At 41.4% G+C, this 21601-nt stretch overlaps 1 protein-coding gene across 1 annotated transcript; it reads right to left on the minus strand.

Annotated features, from left to right (window-relative positions):
* Positions 1–4891: 4891 nt before the first annotated feature.
* Positions 4892–19741, minus strand: TARS1 (threonyl-tRNA synthetase 1). Its single transcript, XM_054003091.1, has 19 exons — positions 19653–19741; positions 19325–19405; positions 18299–18489; positions 17211–17334; positions 16024–16145; positions 15685–15802; positions 14815–14879; positions 14651–14729; positions 13948–14094; positions 12959–13057; positions 12070–12236; positions 11407–11569; positions 11182–11319; positions 10440–10517; positions 8619–8719; positions 8404–8508; positions 7657–7729; positions 6784–6898; positions 4892–6150 (listed from the first exon to the last, which is right to left on the minus strand). The coding sequence occupies exons 1-19, from the start codon at positions 19671–19673 to the stop codon at positions 6002–6004; spliced, it is 2136 nt and encodes a 711-aa protein (XP_053859066.1). The 5' UTR covers positions 19674–19741; the 3' UTR covers positions 4892–6001.
* Positions 19742–21601: the final 1860 nt, after the last annotated feature.

Below are 21601 nucleotides of genomic sequence, written 5' to 3' on the forward strand. Positions count from 1 at the left end.
TTATCAGAAGCTGTTAATGCATGCCTTGCTCCAGAGGCTACATGAAAAAAAAAATTAAACAAAAAACTTTTGGTGGAAGTCCAAAAGTGTCTCATTCTGTATGAGCATGCTCAATCACAATGGCTAACAAGGCATCAGCCACATCCAGACAACTTTGAAAGAATATTCCTGTCCAAGACAGACAGAAAACACTAATGTGTAGAAAGGCTGAATGATTTTTTAAATTCTCTTTAAGCACCAATCAGTAAATTCTGTCTTTTTTAAAAATAAGTGTAGCCTTTAGCAATTCTTAATTTCATCACATCACTTCATCATTGTCAGATTTGAGGGCCGGTTGCTTAGATTTTTGCCAGAGATGACTGCAATTCAGAAATGATGGAGAAGGCAGTAATGAAATTACACAGGACAGGAGCTGAAGGCCTCAAATGAGTTTTCAAAGACACTTAATCTTGGTCTAGTCTTACAAGGGAAAAGTCAGACTTAGTGAAACAATTCCCTTTTATCAAGGAGCATGTATGGACTGGGTTTGGATGCAGTGGGAAAAAATGTAGTCAGGCAAAACTGACTGAGTAAAGGTGCCTACAGCAACTAACAGTTTATCTCACAGCTGGGTTCTCCCCAAAGGTGATGTTGCACTGCTTCTAGAGGAATTGACACGTGACTGAATCTAAATACTGCAACTGCATCAGACTGACCCAGTGGTGCAATGGAGTAAGTGTTATCATCCCAAGATATGACAGGGAGCACCTTAGGGGAATTACCCTTCATAGTAGCAGCATCCAGGGAAATGGAGCATCCTGCTCCAGAGGAAACTTTTTGCAGGGAAGTTTGCAGTACTGAGGAGCTACACAGAACACTGAATCCTGGCACAGTGATTCCTGACAGATACAGAAATTACTGCCGTACATTATTTGTATATAGTTGGATGATCTATCAATAAGGTATCTTCCTTCCCTGTCATTCCATGTGCCTTCTCACATTTTGCATTTCGGCACAGCTTTTGATACTGTCTCTCACAGGATCCATCTGGACAAAATGTCCAGCCCACAGCTGGATAAACACATCCTGTGAGGTGTGAGCAGCTGGCTCATGGGTGGGGCACAAAGGGTTACAGTGACTGGGGTGACATCAGGCTGGTGACTTGTCACTAGTGGGGTTCCACAGGGCTCCATCCTTGGCCCTGTGTTTTTCAACATCTTCACAAACTTGGATGCAGGACTGGAACGGATGCTAAGCTATCATAGCAGGGCGTTCCTGTGGCAGTAATAATTAGCATTGACTCCATGATTCCAGAAGGCTGATCAATTGCTTTATTATACTATATACTATACTATACTATACTATACTATACTATACTATACTATACTATACTATACTATACTATACTATACTATACTATACTATACTATACTATACTAAAGAAAAACCCATCACCCTTGCCAACAGTCCCATACAGCTTTTACCAGATTGGTCAATTGAATCCAAACACCATCACCACTGGCCAATTAAGAAATCACCCTTTGGTAAACAAATCTCCATAACACATTCCACATGTGCACAACAACAGGTGCAGCAAGTGAAGATAAGAATTGTTTCTCATTCTTTTCTCTGATCTTCTCACAGCCTTCTCCAGGACAATGCCTGGGAAAGTTGGTTGTGCCTGCTGCTCTCTGCAGCCACACTAAGCAAGTTCACAGATGATACAAAACTGGGAGGAGCTGTTGGCACCCTTGAGGGCAGGGAGGCCCTGGACAAATGAGAGGACTGGGCAATCACCAACTGCATGAAGCTCAACAAGGGGAAGTGCTGGACCCTGCAGCTGAGCCAGGACAACTCTGGATGAAAATAGAGACTGGGGAAGGAAATGCTGGGAAAGCAGTGCCATGGAAAGGGACCTGGGGCTCCTGGTCAATGGTGAGTTGAACACGAGTCAGCAGTGCCCTGGCAGCCAGGAGGGCCAACCCTGTCCTGGGGGCATCAGGCACAGCATCAACAGCCAGGCAAGGGAGGGGATTGTCCTGCTCTGGTCTGCACTGGGGCGACCTCATCTCGAATGCTGGGGGCAGTTTTGGGTGCCACAGTGTAAGAAAGACATGAAACTATTTGAGTGTCCAAAGGAGAGCAACGAGGATGGTGAAGGGTCTGGATAGAAAGCCACACAAGAAGCGGTCAAGGTCACTTGCTTTGCTCAGCCTGGACAAGAGGAGACGGAGGGGAGACCTCACTGCAGTTACAATTCCCTCATGAGGGAAAGAGGGACATGAAAGACATGTAAGAAAGACATGAAACTATTTGAGTGTCCAAAGGAGAGCAACGAGGATGGTGAAGGGTCTGGATAGAAAGCCACACAAGAAGCGGTCAAGGTCACTTGCTTTGTTCAGCCTGGACAAGAGGAGACGGAGGGGAGACCTCACTGCAGTTACAATTCCCTCATGAGGGAAAGAGGGGCAGGCACTGACCTCTGCTCTGTGGTGACAGTGACAGGATGAAGTTGTGTCAGGGGAGGTTTAGGCTGGGTATTAGGGTCTTCATCCAAAGGGTGGCTGGGCACTGCAACAGGCTCCCCAGAGAAATGGTCACAGCAGCATGCCTGACAGAGGTCAAGAAGCATTTAGCAATGCTCTCAGGTGTGCTTTTAGGGAATGGTCCTGTGCAGGGCCAGGAGTTGGGACTTCTTGGATTTTTGTGGGTCCCTTTCAATTCAGCATATTCAGTGATTCTGTGAAACTAAAATTGCTGTGAAGTAAAGCTAAGTTGGAGACATACCTTACCAAATACTCCACAGGAAATCCCCATGAAAACTTTCCTAGGGATACACAGAGTGAAAAGCAAATTGCAAACTACTTGAATTTCTCTTACCTAATGCTAGTAAACAGAGCAGGCTCTGCCAAACTGGAGAGATGGGTTTCAGCCTTCTCCATCCCCAAAATGAATTACGCAAGAGCTTCTTTCCTGCTTGACAAGTGGTCCCACCGTAAACCTATGACAGCCAAGCTGCATCATCCTGCCTTAGGAGACACACAGTACTTTGCTGGGAGCTTATGCTATGAAGGATGGTAAGCAATGACCAAAGCCACTGTTCAGAGGAATTCTTGTTGAACCAAGGGAGAATGTGCTACTTGTGCAGCACAGTGCTAGTGCTATAGATAAAGTACTGCACTTCACTTGTAACCAAGAAATAGCAATATGTTTATCAATGTAAAATGGTGATTTAATGAAGTTTATCATAAATGCAACAGTGTTTTAACAAGATTCAGGGACAACGTACACTTGATTTTCACTGCATAGAGAATAGGATCAGGCAAAGTTGTTGTCGGGAAACCCTATTGTCGTTGAGTCATGAAGTTCAGGGAGGAGTCCCAGGCATTCAACATTCCTTTCTGAGGGGAGTCTAGGCAGCTGGATTCAGGCTTAGTGCCAGACTCAGTCAACAGCTTCTGCCTGAAGGATTACATGTGCACAATCCATCTTTTTTTACCATGTAGCCAATATTTCAAAGTTTAGCATGCTGTTAATCACTTGCTGAGAATCAGTTGTGGCAAGGATTCTCCCAGCCTCAAGGATTAACCTTGAGCAGAGTCCTTACTCAAGGGAACATGCTGGCACACAGCCCACTGCTATAAAGGAGAGCCCATCAGGCCCTCAGCTCTCAACTATTTATGGAGTAAGACAATTGACTCACAGTAATATTTGTATACTAGATGTATCTCGGGTTGGTACATGCTCAACTAGCCCTTAGCTGCTGAGGAAGATTTACAGCCCTTAACTTCTGTGGTGCTGTCTGTAAGCCACCTGCAGCCATCAAGAGCACTACTGAAGGCTGCTGCTCCAGCAGGGAAAGGGCTGGGGGAGCACAACCTCAGAGCCAGCTTTATTTCTGTGCACATCCACAGCTGAACTGCACTGACCTGATTTGGAGCCAGACACCTCAGTCCTGTCACCACCCTGCAGGGGCTCTGTGCTGTGCTAAGCCGTACCTTGACCAGTGTTTCTAGAAATGTAGGCACACAGTACGTATCCATTGTTCTACTGGTATTTAAGAGCACAATCTCAGCAAATGAGGTTGCTGTAGAGGGACAGCCTCTCCAAAACTGGCACCAGCTGTGCCATAAAAAGCTGCTTTACAGTACCAGCTTTTCATTACACCACCTGGTCAGTTTCTGGGCAGTTTAATGCTGGTGTGTCCAGGGATCCCCACAAAAGGAAAGGAGAGCTCTCTGCAAATCAACAAATATACCAGTGGAAAGGCAATATGAAGCACAATTTCTAGAGAGAAACAGAGCTAGTGGCTCCATTACCCTGGGCCACTGGTATCTACAGTGGGTTTGTTTCACCAGTTGATCAAGTCTTGCTGCCCCAGGGGCAGCTGATGTCTGCTTCCACCACAGTGACTGCATGGGCAACAGTCACTTCTCAGCAAAGAAGAGCAGGTGCTAAATACAGAAAATAACCCTCGCAAAAGTAACTCTGGAAGCAGCAAGACAGGGAAAAATAAATTTCCCCCTCTTCTCCCTACAGCAGTTAGATGGAACCTTTAATCTCCATGAATGAAAGCAGGATGAAATAGATTTTGCAGAAAATTGCTGGGGTTAGAGTCTGCTGAGTCTGAATTCACTAAGGGTTCAAATGCTGATTAGATGTGACCATCACCCCTGAGTGAAACAGGTGAGAAAAGGCAGGATGAAATACTTCTGCCCAGACAATGATGGAAATAGCAAGACATGGAGGCTTTCAAAAGGTGAGCGAGCTCAAACCTGTCCTCAGACTTGTCTGATCTTAGCTTAGGCTGTAGCAATAGCTTTTTTTTCCCTTTTTGAATGAACTGTTATCAACCACCTTTTGAAACTGTTCAAGTTAGTTAAGATTAATGAAATAAAAAAGCTGCAAAAAAAACCTCATACCAAGATTTTATTTTTTGTTAGTGACAGACATTTGCCTCTTGTTAGCCAGATGTAGAGAAAAACCCCAAACCAAACCCAGAATCAATAGATGAGAGCCCTCAGCAGTAAGATAGGAAGGGCTGCTAATTAAGTGATACCTTGGACTAGAGGGTTGGGAAGGAAGCCTGGATGGGACTGTACCTATTAAAGTGAAAAGTAGCATTTGTCTTAAAAGAAATAATCACTACCTTAGTACATTCTTGTTTCTGTGTGACAGATGCCCTTACTGTAATGACAGCTCACAGACATGAACAGAAACTGTATTTAGCACCTTTGCTCCTAATACTACTGGTTTCCTCAGTAAACTTTGGCCCTACTTTGCCCTGCTTTTTCCAGCTAGTGTTATCCCCTTTCTACAGCTCTGAGGACCTTACCTGCAGAGCCAGCACATTTCAGAGCTGCCTTTGGAAAGGGGCACAGTAGGCTTTGGTTAGCAGCCCTGTGCTCTGTGGCACAGGGCCCCACTGTGGAGTCAGGAATGCCTCACTTTGGGTGCTGAGACACTGCCAGAGGTAACAACCACTATGGAAGCAGGAGGCCTCTGTTCAGATCCCTGTTTGTGTGACTGGGAGTTCTGGAGAGAAACTGACAGTTGGTAAGAGACCATGAGACGGGATGGCAAGGTATCACCTTCTTTACTCATGGAGACACTCCAGAAGCTGATGCTGCAGCACATGGTTACTATGTGGGTTCTTAAGCCTGAGGTCTATTGTTAAACTGGCATGAAAAATATGTTATCAAAATGTATGTTATTCTTAATAGGGCAGGTAGAATGCCAGATACCCCTGATTAACGTTTCAATCTTCCCTTGCAGTCACAGAAAGTCATTTCATCTTGCTTCGTATGTCACTGGTTAAAAGCCAGGAAACTTCAACATTTTTTGAAAAACCTGATTTTTTTTTATACAAAAAGAGGCATTTTTGACTAAAGAAAGATCCCCGTAAAAATGAGCAAGAAGTCCAAATGTGAAATGTACTTCAAATCTGGCTCAGAACAAAAACTCTGGTTAACTAAATTAGGAAAACTACAAATACTTTATATAACAGGTAGAGCAGGTGTTGTTAAAATTCTTCTTCAGCTTGTCTGGAACGAGAGCATTTCAGCTGCAGCAGCCTCTCCACAGTGTCTGCAATGGTTTTCTCCCCATGGACCTTGTTGTCTCGGGTGCGGATGTTCACTGTTCCACTTGCCTTCTCCTTTTCACCAACAACTAGAAAAACCAAGAGGTAAAGGAATCAACTGCTTCTTCACAATTCTGTCAGTTACTTGGAGGGTAGAGTTTCTCTGTCAAAGGCTCCTTCTAATCTTAATGGATCCCAGATAGTTTTAAGGCCAATGCTAGATCCCAAATTCACGTAACAGGACTAACAGGCTCCTTCAAATCGTGTACTTTAGGATGAGTTTCTGGTATTCCCTGCATCACTCTCTCTGAAAGAGACTCCTCTTATGCATGCATGCCTAGTTCAGAAGTGTACCACAGCTGTATGCAATGGAAACATACTTCTTTTGCTGAAGTAGAAGCACGAGCATGAATTTTTGGGAGGATGGAAAATCACTTAAAATCTGACTGATAAAGGACAAGAGACTTCATATATCTATCCCCACACTGCTGACCAGAAGACAGCAAAAAGTATCAATAATTCCTTGGGTCACAGTGATCTCCCTTCAGGGACAGCTATCCAGTCCAGGAATGCTTATGATGTCAGCAGGAGAGGTTCTCTGTAGGGGAGACTCTCAAGAACAAATTGACCTAAAATACTGATTACAACTCTCTGCCCTGCTCACAGAACGATCAAATCCTGTAACAAAAGGGTCAGCCAGTACAAGGTAACTAATACATTACCCAGAATGAAGTTATACTGTGCAAGCTGAGCATTTCTGATCTTCTTGTTCAGTGTGCACCCAGGATCTACATCAACATCTGCCATAAATCCAGCATCATGAAAGTGCTGCCTAACCTAAAGAAAAAATATCAGAATTGTCACTACTGGATATTCATGGCCATGACTATTAATGACTTGTAGATTTAAACCGTTTCAGATTATCTGAATCCTAAAAAAAAGGCACTGTCATGTGTGAAGGCTTCGGAGATAAGCCCAGTTCAAGAAATTAAAATACACCAGCTATCATGCAACTATATACACAATAAATAATTAAGCAGTGATGTGAACCTCTAATGTTTGTGCTGAGTACTCCATTGAGTAAATGTTTGTGTTGTGTTGATTTGAGTTTGATATTGTAAAAGGCAACAGGATAATGGAGCTTACTGATTAGAGGATTTTTTTTTAATTTTGCGAACTATTGTATTTACATATAATGTGATTAAAAGAACTACAGGCAAAGGTGTGCTGGATGCTAAATAGGCAAAGACTCATTTTCATCTTTCTTACTGCTCTGCAAGAGGCACATGGCCACAGGGGACTAGAACCTGAAGGGTAAGACAGATTTGAGCAAGAGAAAAACGACGTTTTCCAAAAATAAAAGTCTCACAAAGATCAACATTTGTTATTCATATACCCAAACTCTAACTCATGTTATCTTTAAGAGATCTACAACTTCAGCAGCTAATTGTCACTGTGATATACAAAATCACAGCAATGTAATATGCAAAGACTTGGAATGCATCTCTGAAATAAATACTATTAATCATTAATAACTGAGTATTTCAGATCAATACAATATACTGAAATCAAAGCCCTGAAACCATATACGTCACCTTTTGAGCGTACTCATCACATGCTGGTCCCACTGGTACCACCATTATTTGCTGTGGGGACAGCCAGAGTGGCCTTCAATAAACAAACAAAACAAGTTTATATAGCTTTCATTGTTTTTTTCAGTACAAAAAATACTATTTACAGAGAGGAATAAAATCTTCACAAGAGACTTTTAAAGCCAGCTGCACAGATTGGGTTCAGAGGTGATGAGAGCCCTATATTCATTACAATTATTTCCCCAAGAGAATTGAGTGTCTAAAAGGATTGAAGCGTGGGCACGAGCACTTGCTGATTGGAAGTTGCTGTTGTGTTTTATGGCAGATAATAAAGCCTGACTGATTGAGCTCATTACTAACTAAGCAAAGGAAAGCCTTTACTTTTGAGTCTTGTCATAATCAGAGGGGTCACTCCTACTGGGTATTAACACAGGTAAAGCAGATCACCTACATAAATGACTCTTTACAAATTGGTCCTGCTGCAAAAGCAGCTGGAATGCAAATGCTGTGGGCAGACTAGCTCTATGCTGAACCAGCATTGTCAGTATCATGTAAAATCTACCATATCTTGAATAATTTCATGTCTAAGGAAGGTGGTTCAGAAGAAACTACCCTGTGGTATTCCTAGGAATGTTGCCCTAGCAAGTAAGTGGAACAAACAGACCCTCTTGAATCTCCAATACTTGGGGCTAATTTCTCTCCTACATGAAGAGTTTGCTTGAACTGGAATAATATTTTTTTCAACGTTACCATTTGCCTCCATAGTTCTCAGTTAGAATGGCAATCATTCTCTCCACTGATCCCAAGATAGCCCGGTGAATGATAACTGGTCTTGTCTTGTCATTGCCATCATGGCTGTAAAGAAATGCTTTTGTAAGGTTTTTTTCCTTGATGCAACCTTATGTCTGTAAGTGTCACTGAAGTTAGATTACACAGAAACTAAAACCACCTGCCCCTGTGCTTACCTGACAAAGGTGAGGTTAAATCTGACTGGCAACTGGAAGTCAAGCTGAATTGTAGCACATTGGTGGTAGCGGCCAATGGCATCCTTAATCTGAATGTCGATCTGAAGAACAAAAAGAAATAAACTTTTACAGTTAAGAGACAAGCATTCCCCTCTGAAAGCAAATCCATTGTTTTGAGATGGAAAATTTCACTCAATGCAGAGAAATTCTATGCAGTTTTAAACAGCATAGTTTTACTTCAGCCTTCATTAGGCTTTAAGTGATTTGCAGGTTCTGATGCAAAAAATGTTAAGAGCTAAAAAACAGGGTGAGTAATTAGAGAGATAATGTATCAGGTGGAAACTATATTTAATGTCTCAGACATTTTATGAGTTTCAGTCTGGAACTTTCATGGGCCTTTTCACTGAGTGAGCACAGCAGAACATAAATGCAGAACTGAACATGTCTCCCTACAAATGAGATTTCTTCAGCCTCTAAGTGGCAAATTTGCACTTCTTTATAATACAGTACTTGAAGACTTTGTAGCTTGTGTTACAAATTCAGGGCATGAACAAGGGACAAGAATTTGTTAAATAGGCCACTTACCAGCAGGAGGTCCTATCAATCAGTAACATTTGTTCTGACCTACAAGTCAAGCCCGTTCTTTCTTTTGTATCTAACACTTAAATTCTGAGTACACTTATGATACAACTTAGACAGAGAAAAGAGTAGGCTTATAGTGTCCTGACCTTATTTATTTATTACATTGCTCACTTAGTCATAATTTTACCAGTATATATCAGACTATATATTAAGGCAGTATGCCTTTTTTTAATTTGTGTAATAAATGAACACATCAGTATTTTAACAACTCAAGATCTAAATGTCTTTCAATTTTACATCTAGAATTCAGTTTATCAGAATTCAGCTAGTCACCGGAGAGCTTCTAATCAAAATAAATTATTTACAACCTAATTTAATTTCAAATCCAGACTGTACGAAGAGCAAGTGTAAGATTAATTATTGTTAACAAAGGTTCCTGTATATTTGTCTTCCTTCAAATACAGAAATTACTGAATATGAGCTGCTATAACACATTTTACCTAAAAAAAAGACATGAACCAAAACTGATTCAACTGGCATACAAATACAAAAATCAGAACCAGCTTACTAGGTGAGAACACAAATATAAATGTAGTGTAGGCATATTAGGGAAAGATTTAAAAGCCATTTCATAATACTCTGTGTCCTTATGTGCAAGGATAATAAGGAAGTTTCTAAAAAGCCCTATTTAATCTGTCTAAGCTGAGGAGACTGTTCTTAAGAAACCAAATTCACATGATCATGCGTGGGGATTTTTAAACTAACAAAACCCACCAGTAACTCAACGCAACTTCAAAACTGTGAAGTTAAAGGAAAAAAAAAAAATTAACCAGTAAGTTTACTTTTGATTTTCTCCTGACTTAGGATTCAGTTACTGCTGAAAGGATTATTTCCAGTGCAGAAGTTGCTCTGCTAAAACAGATCATACAGTGCCACCTTGTGTTTGTGTCACCCACCAGTCAGCTGTTTAAGCAGGAGACAAATAGTTTATTCACATTAAATTAATTAATTGAGTGTTAAAGCAGTTAAAATTATGCGAAAACCAGGATCACAGAAGACTATTTCTCTCTCAAGTATGTTAAGAGTTTATTTATCTGGAAAAACAGCAAATTTCTATCAGACAGCATCTTAAAATGGGATAACATAAAAAAAACTCCATTCCTCCTCATCCCAGCTTTTTGCCTTACCCAAACAGAACTAAAAACCAAATCCCCAAATAGGGGTTAGCAACACACTAACCTTAGGTCCATAAAAAGCTCCATCACCAGGGTTTAACTCCCATTTCTCACCAAAGGCATTGAGGCTGTTTTCAAGTTGCTGGAGATAAAGCACACACACTCAGTGTTTCCTTACACATCACAGTTTCAGGTCAGCCTGCTCCTACAAATAGGTGACCCTATCAAACTCTTACTACTTCTCAGTAACAGCTGAAACACATTTATTTTCTGAAAAAGGGAAGTTTTGGAAGAGCACCAGCTAAAAAAAAAAAAAATCTGAATTTAAACACAAAATAATGCAGTCATTTTGGAAGAGGCCAAACAAGCATTAGCTAAGATACAAGAACTTTTTATACTAAATTCAAAGTTTGTAGTTAATTTGAGATGAAATCTGCCCTGCTACACCAAATATCTATTCCTGCAGTATCTTCTCCCCAGTACTGCACCTGCAGTAGCCAACCCCATCCCTTTCAGCCTCACTTTTGGGAGATGGCTTTAAGTCTTATTACAGGGGCTGCCAGAACTGATTCTCTTCCTCCTTTTTAATTCTCAAAAAAAGACAAGGAGATGCTTACATTCATTTGATGCTTGCATGGAGACTGCCTCTGTACTGAGAGCAAACAGCAGGCAGACTGAACTGAAGGCAGTTATCGAAGTTATATTGCTCATGCCCAGCCCAGCTTCACTGTACCTCCCAGAAGGCAGTAAGCTCTTACAGACGAGGCAGCTTTACATCACAGGAAAGAGTAAGACTACTGTTTCACCTTTTCAGCTTGATTCCACACTTCAATATCTCCCAGGTACTTTTCAGGACGAGTGGAGAGATTCAGTTTAAATGAAAATCCAAAGACATCATACACGGTACGCAAGAACTCCAGACAGCTCTTTATCTCCTCTTCAATCTGAGGATAATAGAAAACATGTATCAAATACGGAAATTTCAGTTTACCTGATTTTATTACCCAGTTTAATTTAGCAGGAGCTCCCACCTGCTCCATAGTACAGAAGATATGAGCATCATCCTGCTGGAACCGGCGTACTCGGGTGAGTCCTGTGAGAGCTCCTGACAGCTCATTGCGATGCAGGACACCAAAATCTGCCAACCGCAATGGCAGCTCACGCCACGACCTCGGGCGATGGTCAAACATAAGGCTGAAGGAAAAGTTTATTACTTGAAGCTCATTCAGAACCAAAATTCTGCAAGGAACAGTCAGGGAGAAGCAGCCAGTGATGAAGCACATGCCCATAAAGCCATTGGTGTAATGTGGATACAGCTATCAGTCTTATCTAGATTTGTCAGGGAAACAATCTCCTTCAACAGCTGGTAGGCCTTCCCCTCTTCAAAGAAAGGAGATAAAACAGCTCCTAAAACTGAGCATAAAAAGCTGAATGCCTGAACTGACACAAAACTGACAATCCCCTGGTAATGATGGGGCCACTCTAATAATGGTAAATGACATGACATTTCTCAGTGTCTCAAGTGAAGAGAGCATGTACACAGCAAGACATATAATTACATCATTCCTGACAGAATAAATAACTGAAGGTAGCCATCTTTATAATTACACAGGCAAAGGAAGGAGACTGGGCTTTTTTAGTTTTTTTTTTCAATCAGCACAATCTCTGGTAAACTGATTTTGCTATGTACTTACCAGTGCCCTGGACAGTTCATAGGCTTCAGAGCAAAGATTTCTTTCTCCACTTCAAAGGAAAACATATTGTCACTGTAATGCTGCCAGTGCCCTGAAGTCATCCACAGTTTGCTGTTGAAAACATTTGGAGTGACAACCTCCTGGAATCCACGTTTTCGATACTCACTCTAGAACAGGCACAGTATATAACATAAGTAATAAAGAAAATAAAGGTAAGTACAGGCTTCAATCTGCAGCCAAAAAATATAAAAGTGATGCCACACGAAAATCCCATGACTTCTCATCAGAAGGCGACAGGGAGGAAGGAAATTGGACATGCCAGGATACATCTCTAGCACCACTCTTGCCCCAAACAAATTCTCTAGTAGAAAGTAAGCAAGAAGAACAAGTTTCCTGCCTGCAAGCAATGCAGCAGTCTCTAATTACTCAATAACCCTTGATATATTACACTGCAGCCCAAATATACAGGAATAAAACATACTTCAAATCTTAAAGCAGGAAGATCAGCATTCTTTTGCTACATATATTTTCAAAACAAATAGGTCTACAAGACCAAATTAAGTATGTTTATTAAAACAAATCAGTATGCATCAATGGAACAGCAGTAGTGTGAGCTTAGCTCTACTATTAGATGTCTAAGAATTCCTATGACAAAGCACCTTTATCACAGCTTTAACTGCAGGTATAAAGTACTGATAAAACACAACTTCACAGAGATCGTGACAAGACCAGTTCAAAGAAACAAGGTTACTTTAGTCCCATGGCTTACACAACTAAAAGATAACTTGAAATGAAAGGCTATTAATACTCTTAAACATAGCATGCTGTTATGTATTTTTTTTTAAATAATGCAATTTCTTCTACAAGATTTCCAGAAGATATTACTTACCCGTATAAATTCAATTAATGTGTTATAAATGTAAGCTCCTTTTGGCAAGAAAAAACAGCTACCAGGGCTGAGCTCATGGAAGAAAAACAGTTCTTGGTCCTGCAGGAAAATAATACCTTAAGAACTTAGTATTTGCACCCTACCTTTTCCACTTAACATTAACAAATGAATTGCTGCTGATTGGTCATCACTAACAAGAATTTCAAGAAGAAAAACATGGGGAAAAAAAAATATCCAATACACCAGATGCATTTTCACTAGTATTTTTATGTCTGTCAGCAGTTACAGGGGAAGGAAAATTTTTAGTTTCCTGTTTCACTCATTACTGATGTGCCAAAACTTTACACTTGACTCCCAACTGTGCCCTCACAGTTCCCTCTGCACATTTACTTGTCAATATTTAGTTCTGCTTCTGCAGCTCTCTAATTATCTGCATATAAACTAAATGTGTGAACTACAGCTGGTTAATGTTCTTACAAACTGGGCACACACCTTAGGTCTGCATATGGGGAATCCTTCAGAATTTTGTCATAATGTACTAGCAGCAGACATTTTAACCCTGTTCAGAACTATCAGTTAACTGACAGGGGTTTCCATCTGAAAAAATGAACCCAAAACACGGCTGTATACTGCAGATTTTGAAATCATGCAGAAGGAAAGAAGTGCATGAACAGGCAGCAGCAAACTCTGTAGGAATAAGCATTGGCTGCGGACTGGAGCATTCATGGGTTGCAGACTGAAGTCTTTATATTCTGCTCTGATCAATGTGTGCAATAAGGATGTCATTGTGTTGAAAGCATAAAAAAGTTATTTATTTTAGGACTTTGATGCTCCTGAGAAAAGCAGCTGACTTCACAACCCAACTGAAAATAAAATTGTGTCACACTTTGGTTATGGCAGCAAGTATAGGCTATCTTCAAGATGCTTTCAACTAAGGGCTTATATCCACACAGTGCTTTTGGAATACATTACTAGAAAAGCTGTCTCACCCGCCCAATTTTTCTGTGATCTCTGCTTTTAGCCTCCTCCTGGAATTTCTCCCACTCCTTCAGCATTTTTGTATCTGGGAATGAAATTCCGTAGATCCTCTGGAGGGATTCCATATCGGCCTTGCCTTCCCAATAGGTAGAAGAATTCTGAATGCAAAAGAAATGAAACACTGACGAAAAGGACAAGCCTCCACATTTTACTACTTCTGCCTGCTATGAAAAGGCATACAATTATTAATAAAGCATTACTGTGGAACAACTAAATCATAAGGAGATTTTTAATGTGAAATTCAGAGCACTGATCAGAAAAATCCTTAAACGTAAATGCAGTAAATAAAAATGGTTTCAGGCTCTTGTCTTTTTTAAAAGCCTATCTGCTTTGCAGCTATCCTATTCCAACTGTTTATTCACAAACAGCTATAATCATCAGCTAAGCAAAAACTATAAATTCTAATTGAAATAGTTCAGCCAAACCTTAAACCAAACTCAACACTCCTGTGCTGGAAGTGTCAAGTCCTGGACATGTTGTTGGGCTTCATACTACGTGAATATCATTCTAGCACACAACCCTTTCACAATCCGTAACACCAAGTTTTTGGCCAGATTACTCATTTCACAGTACATTCCTGGCTAAGCCTAAAGGCAGCAACACATCTGAAGTGATGCAGTGGAAACATCTGTCTAAGGCAGTTCCAGCACCTACCTTATGAATTTTTATGGTCTTTATCTTGCCAGTATGTCTGACATGAGGCCCTCTGCATAAATCTATCAGGGGACCACACCTAAGAAAAGGAAAGCATTCATTTAGTATATTTAATCCTAGAACCATAAATCCAATAATATTATGATCCATGTATAATTAATTACCTGTATACTGTAGTAGTTGGGGTATTGACCTTCTCATTCAGGATGCGACACTTGAATTTATTATACTGAGAAGAAAAGCAGCACACATACTTGTTAATTCCTTGTTAAAAAAAGATAAGTGGCCGACAGTTTAAATTATTTGCAAACCTGAAGCTATGTTGCATCAGAACAGGCCTGTAAAAGAGACAGACAGGAGGACAGACAGTAGTGGAGCAAGGCGCTCAGAGAATAGGCTGTGCAATCTCTGTCCTTGGAGGTTTTGAAGACCCAACTGGACATGCCCAGGAAACCTGACCTCAGTGTCCTCATGTCTGACCACATGTCCTGTGCATGAGACTGGACACCAACCTGAAAAATGCTGTAATTCTCCTGATGTCCTAACAGTGAAAACTCATTAATGTCTATTTGCAGCTAGACACTAGAGAGAAACAGTCAGGTTTTAGTGTTGCTTGCACTCTTTTAGAAGTCCTTATTCTAAAAAATGTCTTATGAAGTTTTCTGAATGCAGCAGCAACATATGCAGTCACAGTATCACCACAGACAAGATAACACAACATAACTGCATACATAATATGTCGTAAAATTGCATTTCTGGAAAGTAAATAAAGAATGTGGCTTCACAGGATTTAGTTAGATCCCCCTGGGGAAGAATGAGAATTTTCAGTTTCAGAAAATCAGAATGCCTATTTCCAAGAACCTAAAAATTACTTCCTTTTTCTTTTCTTGTTTTTGTTTTTTTTTTTTTTTTTTTTTTTTTTTGGTTAAATATCACAAATGAGTGATATCACTTTTCTTCTACCACTAGTAACACATACCCTGAAGTTACAAACAGTTGCACAAAGCTGGAAACAACCTTCTATAACAGCCCACCTTAAACATTTCAAGCAGTGTTTCCTTCTTAACTTCCAGTCTTTCAAAGGCTTGTTTTTCCTTCATTATCTTTTTGCATAATGTTTCCAAAGCAGAGAAGTCATTACTTGATACACCCCTAAAATAAACACACACAGAGAAGTGAGCAATTTTTGCTTTCATATGCAATTTGTGATCCTGGTGCAATGCACCAACCTATGGTTGGACGTCCTGCAAAAAACCAAAGCCATCTGCAGCAGTACACATGACTTTGTTCTAGGAACAAGCACACAGCAGAAATTTTGCTGAGTGACTGCCACCCACCCCCAGCTCCTAAATAAAGAAAAATACAAAACCTACCCTTCCTCAAGAAACATGTCATAATAAAATCCATTTTCTATTGGTGGACCATAGCACAAACAGCCACCATAGATTCGTTCCATAGCTTCACCCATTATGTGAGCACTTGAGTGCCAGTAGACCTAACAGAAGCAAAAAAAGAAGGAATCAGTATGAATACACATGATGCACTTCCAATTGTTTCATTTAAAACCTTTTCTGAAATGCCTGCTTTCAAGGACACTTGAGGCACATCCCACATCAGAGCAGTGTGCAGAACAGAAGTGACCTGCCCAGCAGCACTCACATCCTCAGCATCAATATTTCCAAAAAGCAGCATTTCCACCGGAAAACTGTGGAAATGGAAAAAACTTACATTCTGGTAGCAAACTGTTGCTGACATGATTTAATTACTCTCAAGAAGTCAAGATACAAATTCAGAAACCTTTTTTTCTATGAACTTTAATCAATCACATCTGCATAATGACCAAAAGATGTGCTTTTAACATAAGGCTGTGGTTCTAATCCAGCAATCTTATGCATAGGAAATCCTGCACCCTCCATCTTGTAGAACACCTGAGGTTTTGACAGAACTGAATCTTTTAAGAGTCAGTTTGCCTTGGTCAGCACAAACTGAAATCATAAATTGGGAGCTGTCATTTAGCCACTATGAAATCCCTGGGTTTGAATGTAAGACTTCTGTGAGGAGTTTGACTGACAGTTTCTTTTAGCAACTGATTTTTTTTCTAAAGAACCTAATCCCAAATTTACTGGCTGGGCATTTATCTGATTGAGTAGCCAAAATAAAAAAGTAGATACTTTTGCATACACAAAGAAAAAGAGCAGTCTACTCAATACTTTTATGATTCTACGTAGAAAGTATTTTTGTACTCAGTTTTGTTCCCAAAATCAGCGCTGAAGACGTCAGTTAAAAATACCTACTTTACATTAACATGAAGGCTGAAAATACAAATTTTTAACAAGAACTACAGCAACTGCAAGCAGACTTGGCTACAAGTATACAGCAGAATATACATTATCTGTAGTACCACAACTCTTCCAGTAAGGAGCTGTGAGGAAATGCAGAAGTACCTAAACCACAAACCTGTTTTCTTCATCTTCTGAACATAGTAAATATTTAAATAACTGCAAGAGGCTGAGTCAAATGTAAACTTGAAACAAAAGACGTTTTGGCAAAAGATACTCACTGCTTGAGCCTCTTCATCTTCAAACTTCAGTAGCTCCAAGGAACAATCCTCCTCCAAAGCACGGTCTAGATCCCAAACCACCTTGTTCACTTTGGCAACAACCGTGTTGTCAGCTAATCCCTGACTACAGAACAAACACAGAAGTACAAATATAAGAAAGTACTTGTATTTTGAAATCAGCAAGGAGAAGTTCCCCAAATTTGCCCTCCAGTTTGAATGAGACTTTAGAGCGCTCAGAGTGGATATAATAAATTCTAAATAAATGACCAGTTTAGCCAGTCCTGAACATTCATGAAAAATCCTACTTATATTTTAGGGATATAGGAAGAAAACTGCTATTTACTTAACCGTCACACATATTTGACTCAGAGGCTGCATCCTCCAAGTACAAACCTAACTTCCCAATCCTATTGCAATGTAAGAGAGAACCACTCTCTTAAAAGCTATCAAATACCATTTTTGACATAGTAGATTTACTGTTTATATCCACTAGGCAAAATACTCTTTTCATGATCCCAAATCACAGAAGCAAAGGAAGTTCCAAGGACATGGCACCTTATTATGGACAGGGAAAGGAAAAGAAAAAAAAAAAAAAAAAAAAAAGAGGGAGGCATTTCACTTTAGGAATCACCCAATCTTTGTAATGTTAACTGTCAGGGTGTTCACTGTGTATGGTTCAAAAATACCTCCCATGCAAATTAAAGTGAAGAATACTCATATTGTTAAACCTCTCTGTAATCAATTGAAACATGACCCAGCAGTCATCTTCCTCAGGTCAATACAAACTGGTTTGCAGTGCTAACATTCCATCTGGTAATTTATTAGCAAATCAGTTCTCAATGCAACAGCAGTACTTGGATGGAAAAATATGCTATTAGAATGTTTTATTCTTATTTAATGTTAGAAACTGCATAAGGCAAAAGAAAACTGCACTCCAAAACTAAAACCCTGCTGGTTACCTTCAGTTCATTGCATCCCAGATGCTTTGAGAAGACTTGAGATAAATAACAAAGAAACTATACATTACCCAGCCCCTTAAACTCAACTGTCTGAAAATGATTGTGTAGCATCACATAACGGAAACATACCTAATTCCACATGCAATTTGATAAGGCGTAGTCTTCCAAGATTCGGCATCAACCTGCTTGCCATTGGGTAATGTAACTTTAATGAGCTTACTGTCATTTGCAGCTCTTTCTGCAAGGAGTGCATCGTGTTCAGCCTTTAGTTTATTGTACATCTCCAAGCGCTCATTGATAAATGCAGGCCAGGGATTTAGCTGTATATAATAAAGACAAAGAAAAAATATTAATCTGATTATTAATCTGACAGCGCATCATATCAAGAATGCCAACACAACAGATATACTTTTCATAAGCAACTATGTGATGATATCTGTGTACTATATGCAACAAATAATCACCATTATTTCAGATTATATAGTATTAATTATGTCATAATACCACACAGCTTCAGCTTAATGAAATCTGTACCACCATACACCTGTTTAATAAACCACATGTTACCAAACAACTACACCATCTAATAAACTACACATGGACAAAAGTCAACTAGAAAAAATTGTGTCAGTTCAACGTAAAACAAAACTTTTCTTATTAAGCCAAAAAGCTGAGGGAACATTCTAGTCTGAGCCACTCAGACAGGAACTGACTCCAGTTTAAACACGTGTAATGACGTCAGGACTATCCGCCCGGGCACAGCCATGCACTTGGCTCAGGACCGCTGCTGACTAGCAGCTGGCCCTCCGTGGACTCAGAGGGATCTGTGTTTACCCACCGCGAAGACGAAAAAGACGAGAGCACCTTAAGAAGGCTTTCTTCACCTCGGCGATATGTTGCCTGCTTTCCGCTGCAGAGAGGCACAGGGAAAAGCATAACCTAACCCAGCTGTAGGAATCTGAGCTGTTCTCCTATTACACCAACGCAAATTAATGTAGAAAACCAGCAACGGCACTACTAAGCACGCTGTCGGAGGTGTAACTGTAACGCCCGATACAATACTTCAGAAGGACAAACTATAGCAATGCCAGAAGCGCACAGGGCAGCAACGAGGACTCCGCATCCTCCCACCCCCGCGGCCCAGGGGCTGCTCACCTCCGACCGCCCTCCATCGCCAGCCCCTTCCTTCATCTTCTTCTTCCCGCAGTCAGCTTTCTTCTCTTCCCCAGCGTCCACCTGCGGAAGGCGAGCACCCTTTAGTCATGCCCCGGCAGTCCCTCACACCTAAGGCGCTTTAACTCCCCCCTGCCCCACACACTGCGGAAAAGACCCGACCTCCTCGCCCCCCCAGCTCCCTGCTCCTTTTCCTTGGGGCACATCCCACCGCCCCCAGGCGCTGGGGAAGTGCTGGGGAAGAGGCCCAGCTCCCCTCGCCGGCCCCCTGGCGCCTGCCCGTCCTGCCGAGCCGAGGCGCGGAGCCCACCTGGCTGTCAGCGCCCGCCATGGCCGCGGAGCCGCCCGGGAAGGGGCGGGCGCGGCCCGACGCAGGCGCCGCTCGGCCCTCGGCTGATGCAACTGGGGGCGGCCGCTCCGGCCCGGCCCCAGCCAGGGCTGGTCAGTGGAGCCCAGCGAGGCGGTGGGGCTGTCCGAGGCCGCCCTGCGGTGGTGCGAAGGAAGGCGGCCCGTGATGGGGTGCGGCGGCTGGATGTGGCCCATGCTCTGTCCGCTCCCGTGAGGGCGACGAGCACGGTCCGGCGCTCACACAACTGCGCTCTTCTCGCTGTCGCGAGAAGAATCACAGAATCAATTAAGTTGGGAGAGATCAGCGAGTCAGACCTGTGACCGAACGCCGCGTTGTCAGATTTCATTAGACCATGGCGCTAAGTGCCGTGTCCAGTCTTTGCTTGAACACCTCCAGGGATGGTGACTCCACCACCCCGCTGTGCAGCCTGTTCCAGTGTCGAATCACCCTTTCTGTGGAGAAATTCCTTCTAAAGTCCAGGCTAAACCTCCCATGACACAGCTGAAGACGGTCCTCTTCTGACAGTTGTTGCCTGGGTCAAGAGGTGAATTCCCACCTGGAAACACCCTCCAGTCAGGAAGTTGTACAGAGGGATAAGGTCCCCCCTGAACCTCCTTTTCTCTAAACACCCCCAGTTCCCTCAGCTGCTCCTCATCACACTTGTGCTCCAGACCCTTCCCGAGCTCCATTGCCCTTCTCCGGACTCACTCCAGAACCCAGGGATACCTCGCTACAATTCCCCCTGACACAGATGTTCAATCAAGGATGGATCAGTGATTGGGAGTACTCTTTGTGAAATAGACTAAAATAAAATAAAAATTGGGTTGACCACTGTCTGATTTTCCATGGGAGGAGAAAAAAAAAGATGTAGAAGAGATTTTGAGATGGTTGTGTCAGACTTCAACTGCAGGAGCTGTCCCAAGGGAACCTGCAGCTGTCCCAAGGGAAGCCTCAGCTCAGTGCTTGGAAGCTACATATGCCTCTAAGGAAAAGATGTGATATTCAGGCATGGTTTTTGCTCTGCAATCATCTTTCTCTTCTCTCCTGCTGTTCTCAGCTAATAATAATAATAATTATTATATTTTCATTTAGGAAGGTTACTATCTTGCAGCACAATCTCATGGTGGCTCTGTACTTCCAGAGTGGCCAGTCTCAAGGCCTTATGTGTGTTTGGTAACCTTAGGCATACTACCAGTGAACTCATTCAGTTTAAGCAAGATGTTCATTGCCAGATTTCGTGTTTTCAGGAAATCCTGGCATAACATCCTTACTTAGAAGAGAGTAAATCACGGGTCAGGTCTTGCCATGGAGGTCTGCTGCCTGCAGGCCTGCAGGGGACCCAACACCCCTTCTGCCTCCTGGAATAGCTGCCTTCTCTTCATCTGCAGCAGTGATTGGGGAGTTCAGAGTGTCTAAAATGTGCCCAGATGGATATCGGGGCACCTCATCCTCCACGGACTTAAGCGTTATAAGCCAAAATGTCAGGAAAAAAAAGGATGTTTTATGTAGCTTTCAAATATGTGGTTATGTAGTGGTGAAGGATGGTTGAGAGAACATCACTGGGCTATTTCTCCACAAATGTAGGAGACATTTAAAATAATGCAAATATTTTAAATAATATAAAAAATAATGCAAATAAAATAATGCAAATATTTTAATCTATTTGTTAAAACATGAAAATGAGAAGGTGTAGTAAATAAGAACTTAAAGACAGAATCAGGACTAGATCTGGATAGTTCATTTGTTGTCTGAAAGTAAAGTATGAACAGCATAAATATTGGCAAAAACATTTATTAAACAGTTAAATTTAATAATATATGTAGGATCTTTTCTAGAAATACAATGTTAAGTAATACAAAGGGCATCTGTTTTATAATACTAATCTTTATATTTGCAAATCTCCTAAAATC

The sequence above is a fragment of the Vidua macroura genome, chromosome Z, assembly GCF_024509145.1.
Source record: "Vidua macroura isolate BioBank_ID:100142 chromosome Z, ASM2450914v1, whole genome shotgun sequence".
NCBI classification, from domain to species: Eukaryota; Metazoa; Chordata; class Aves; order Passeriformes; family Viduidae; genus Vidua; species Vidua macroura.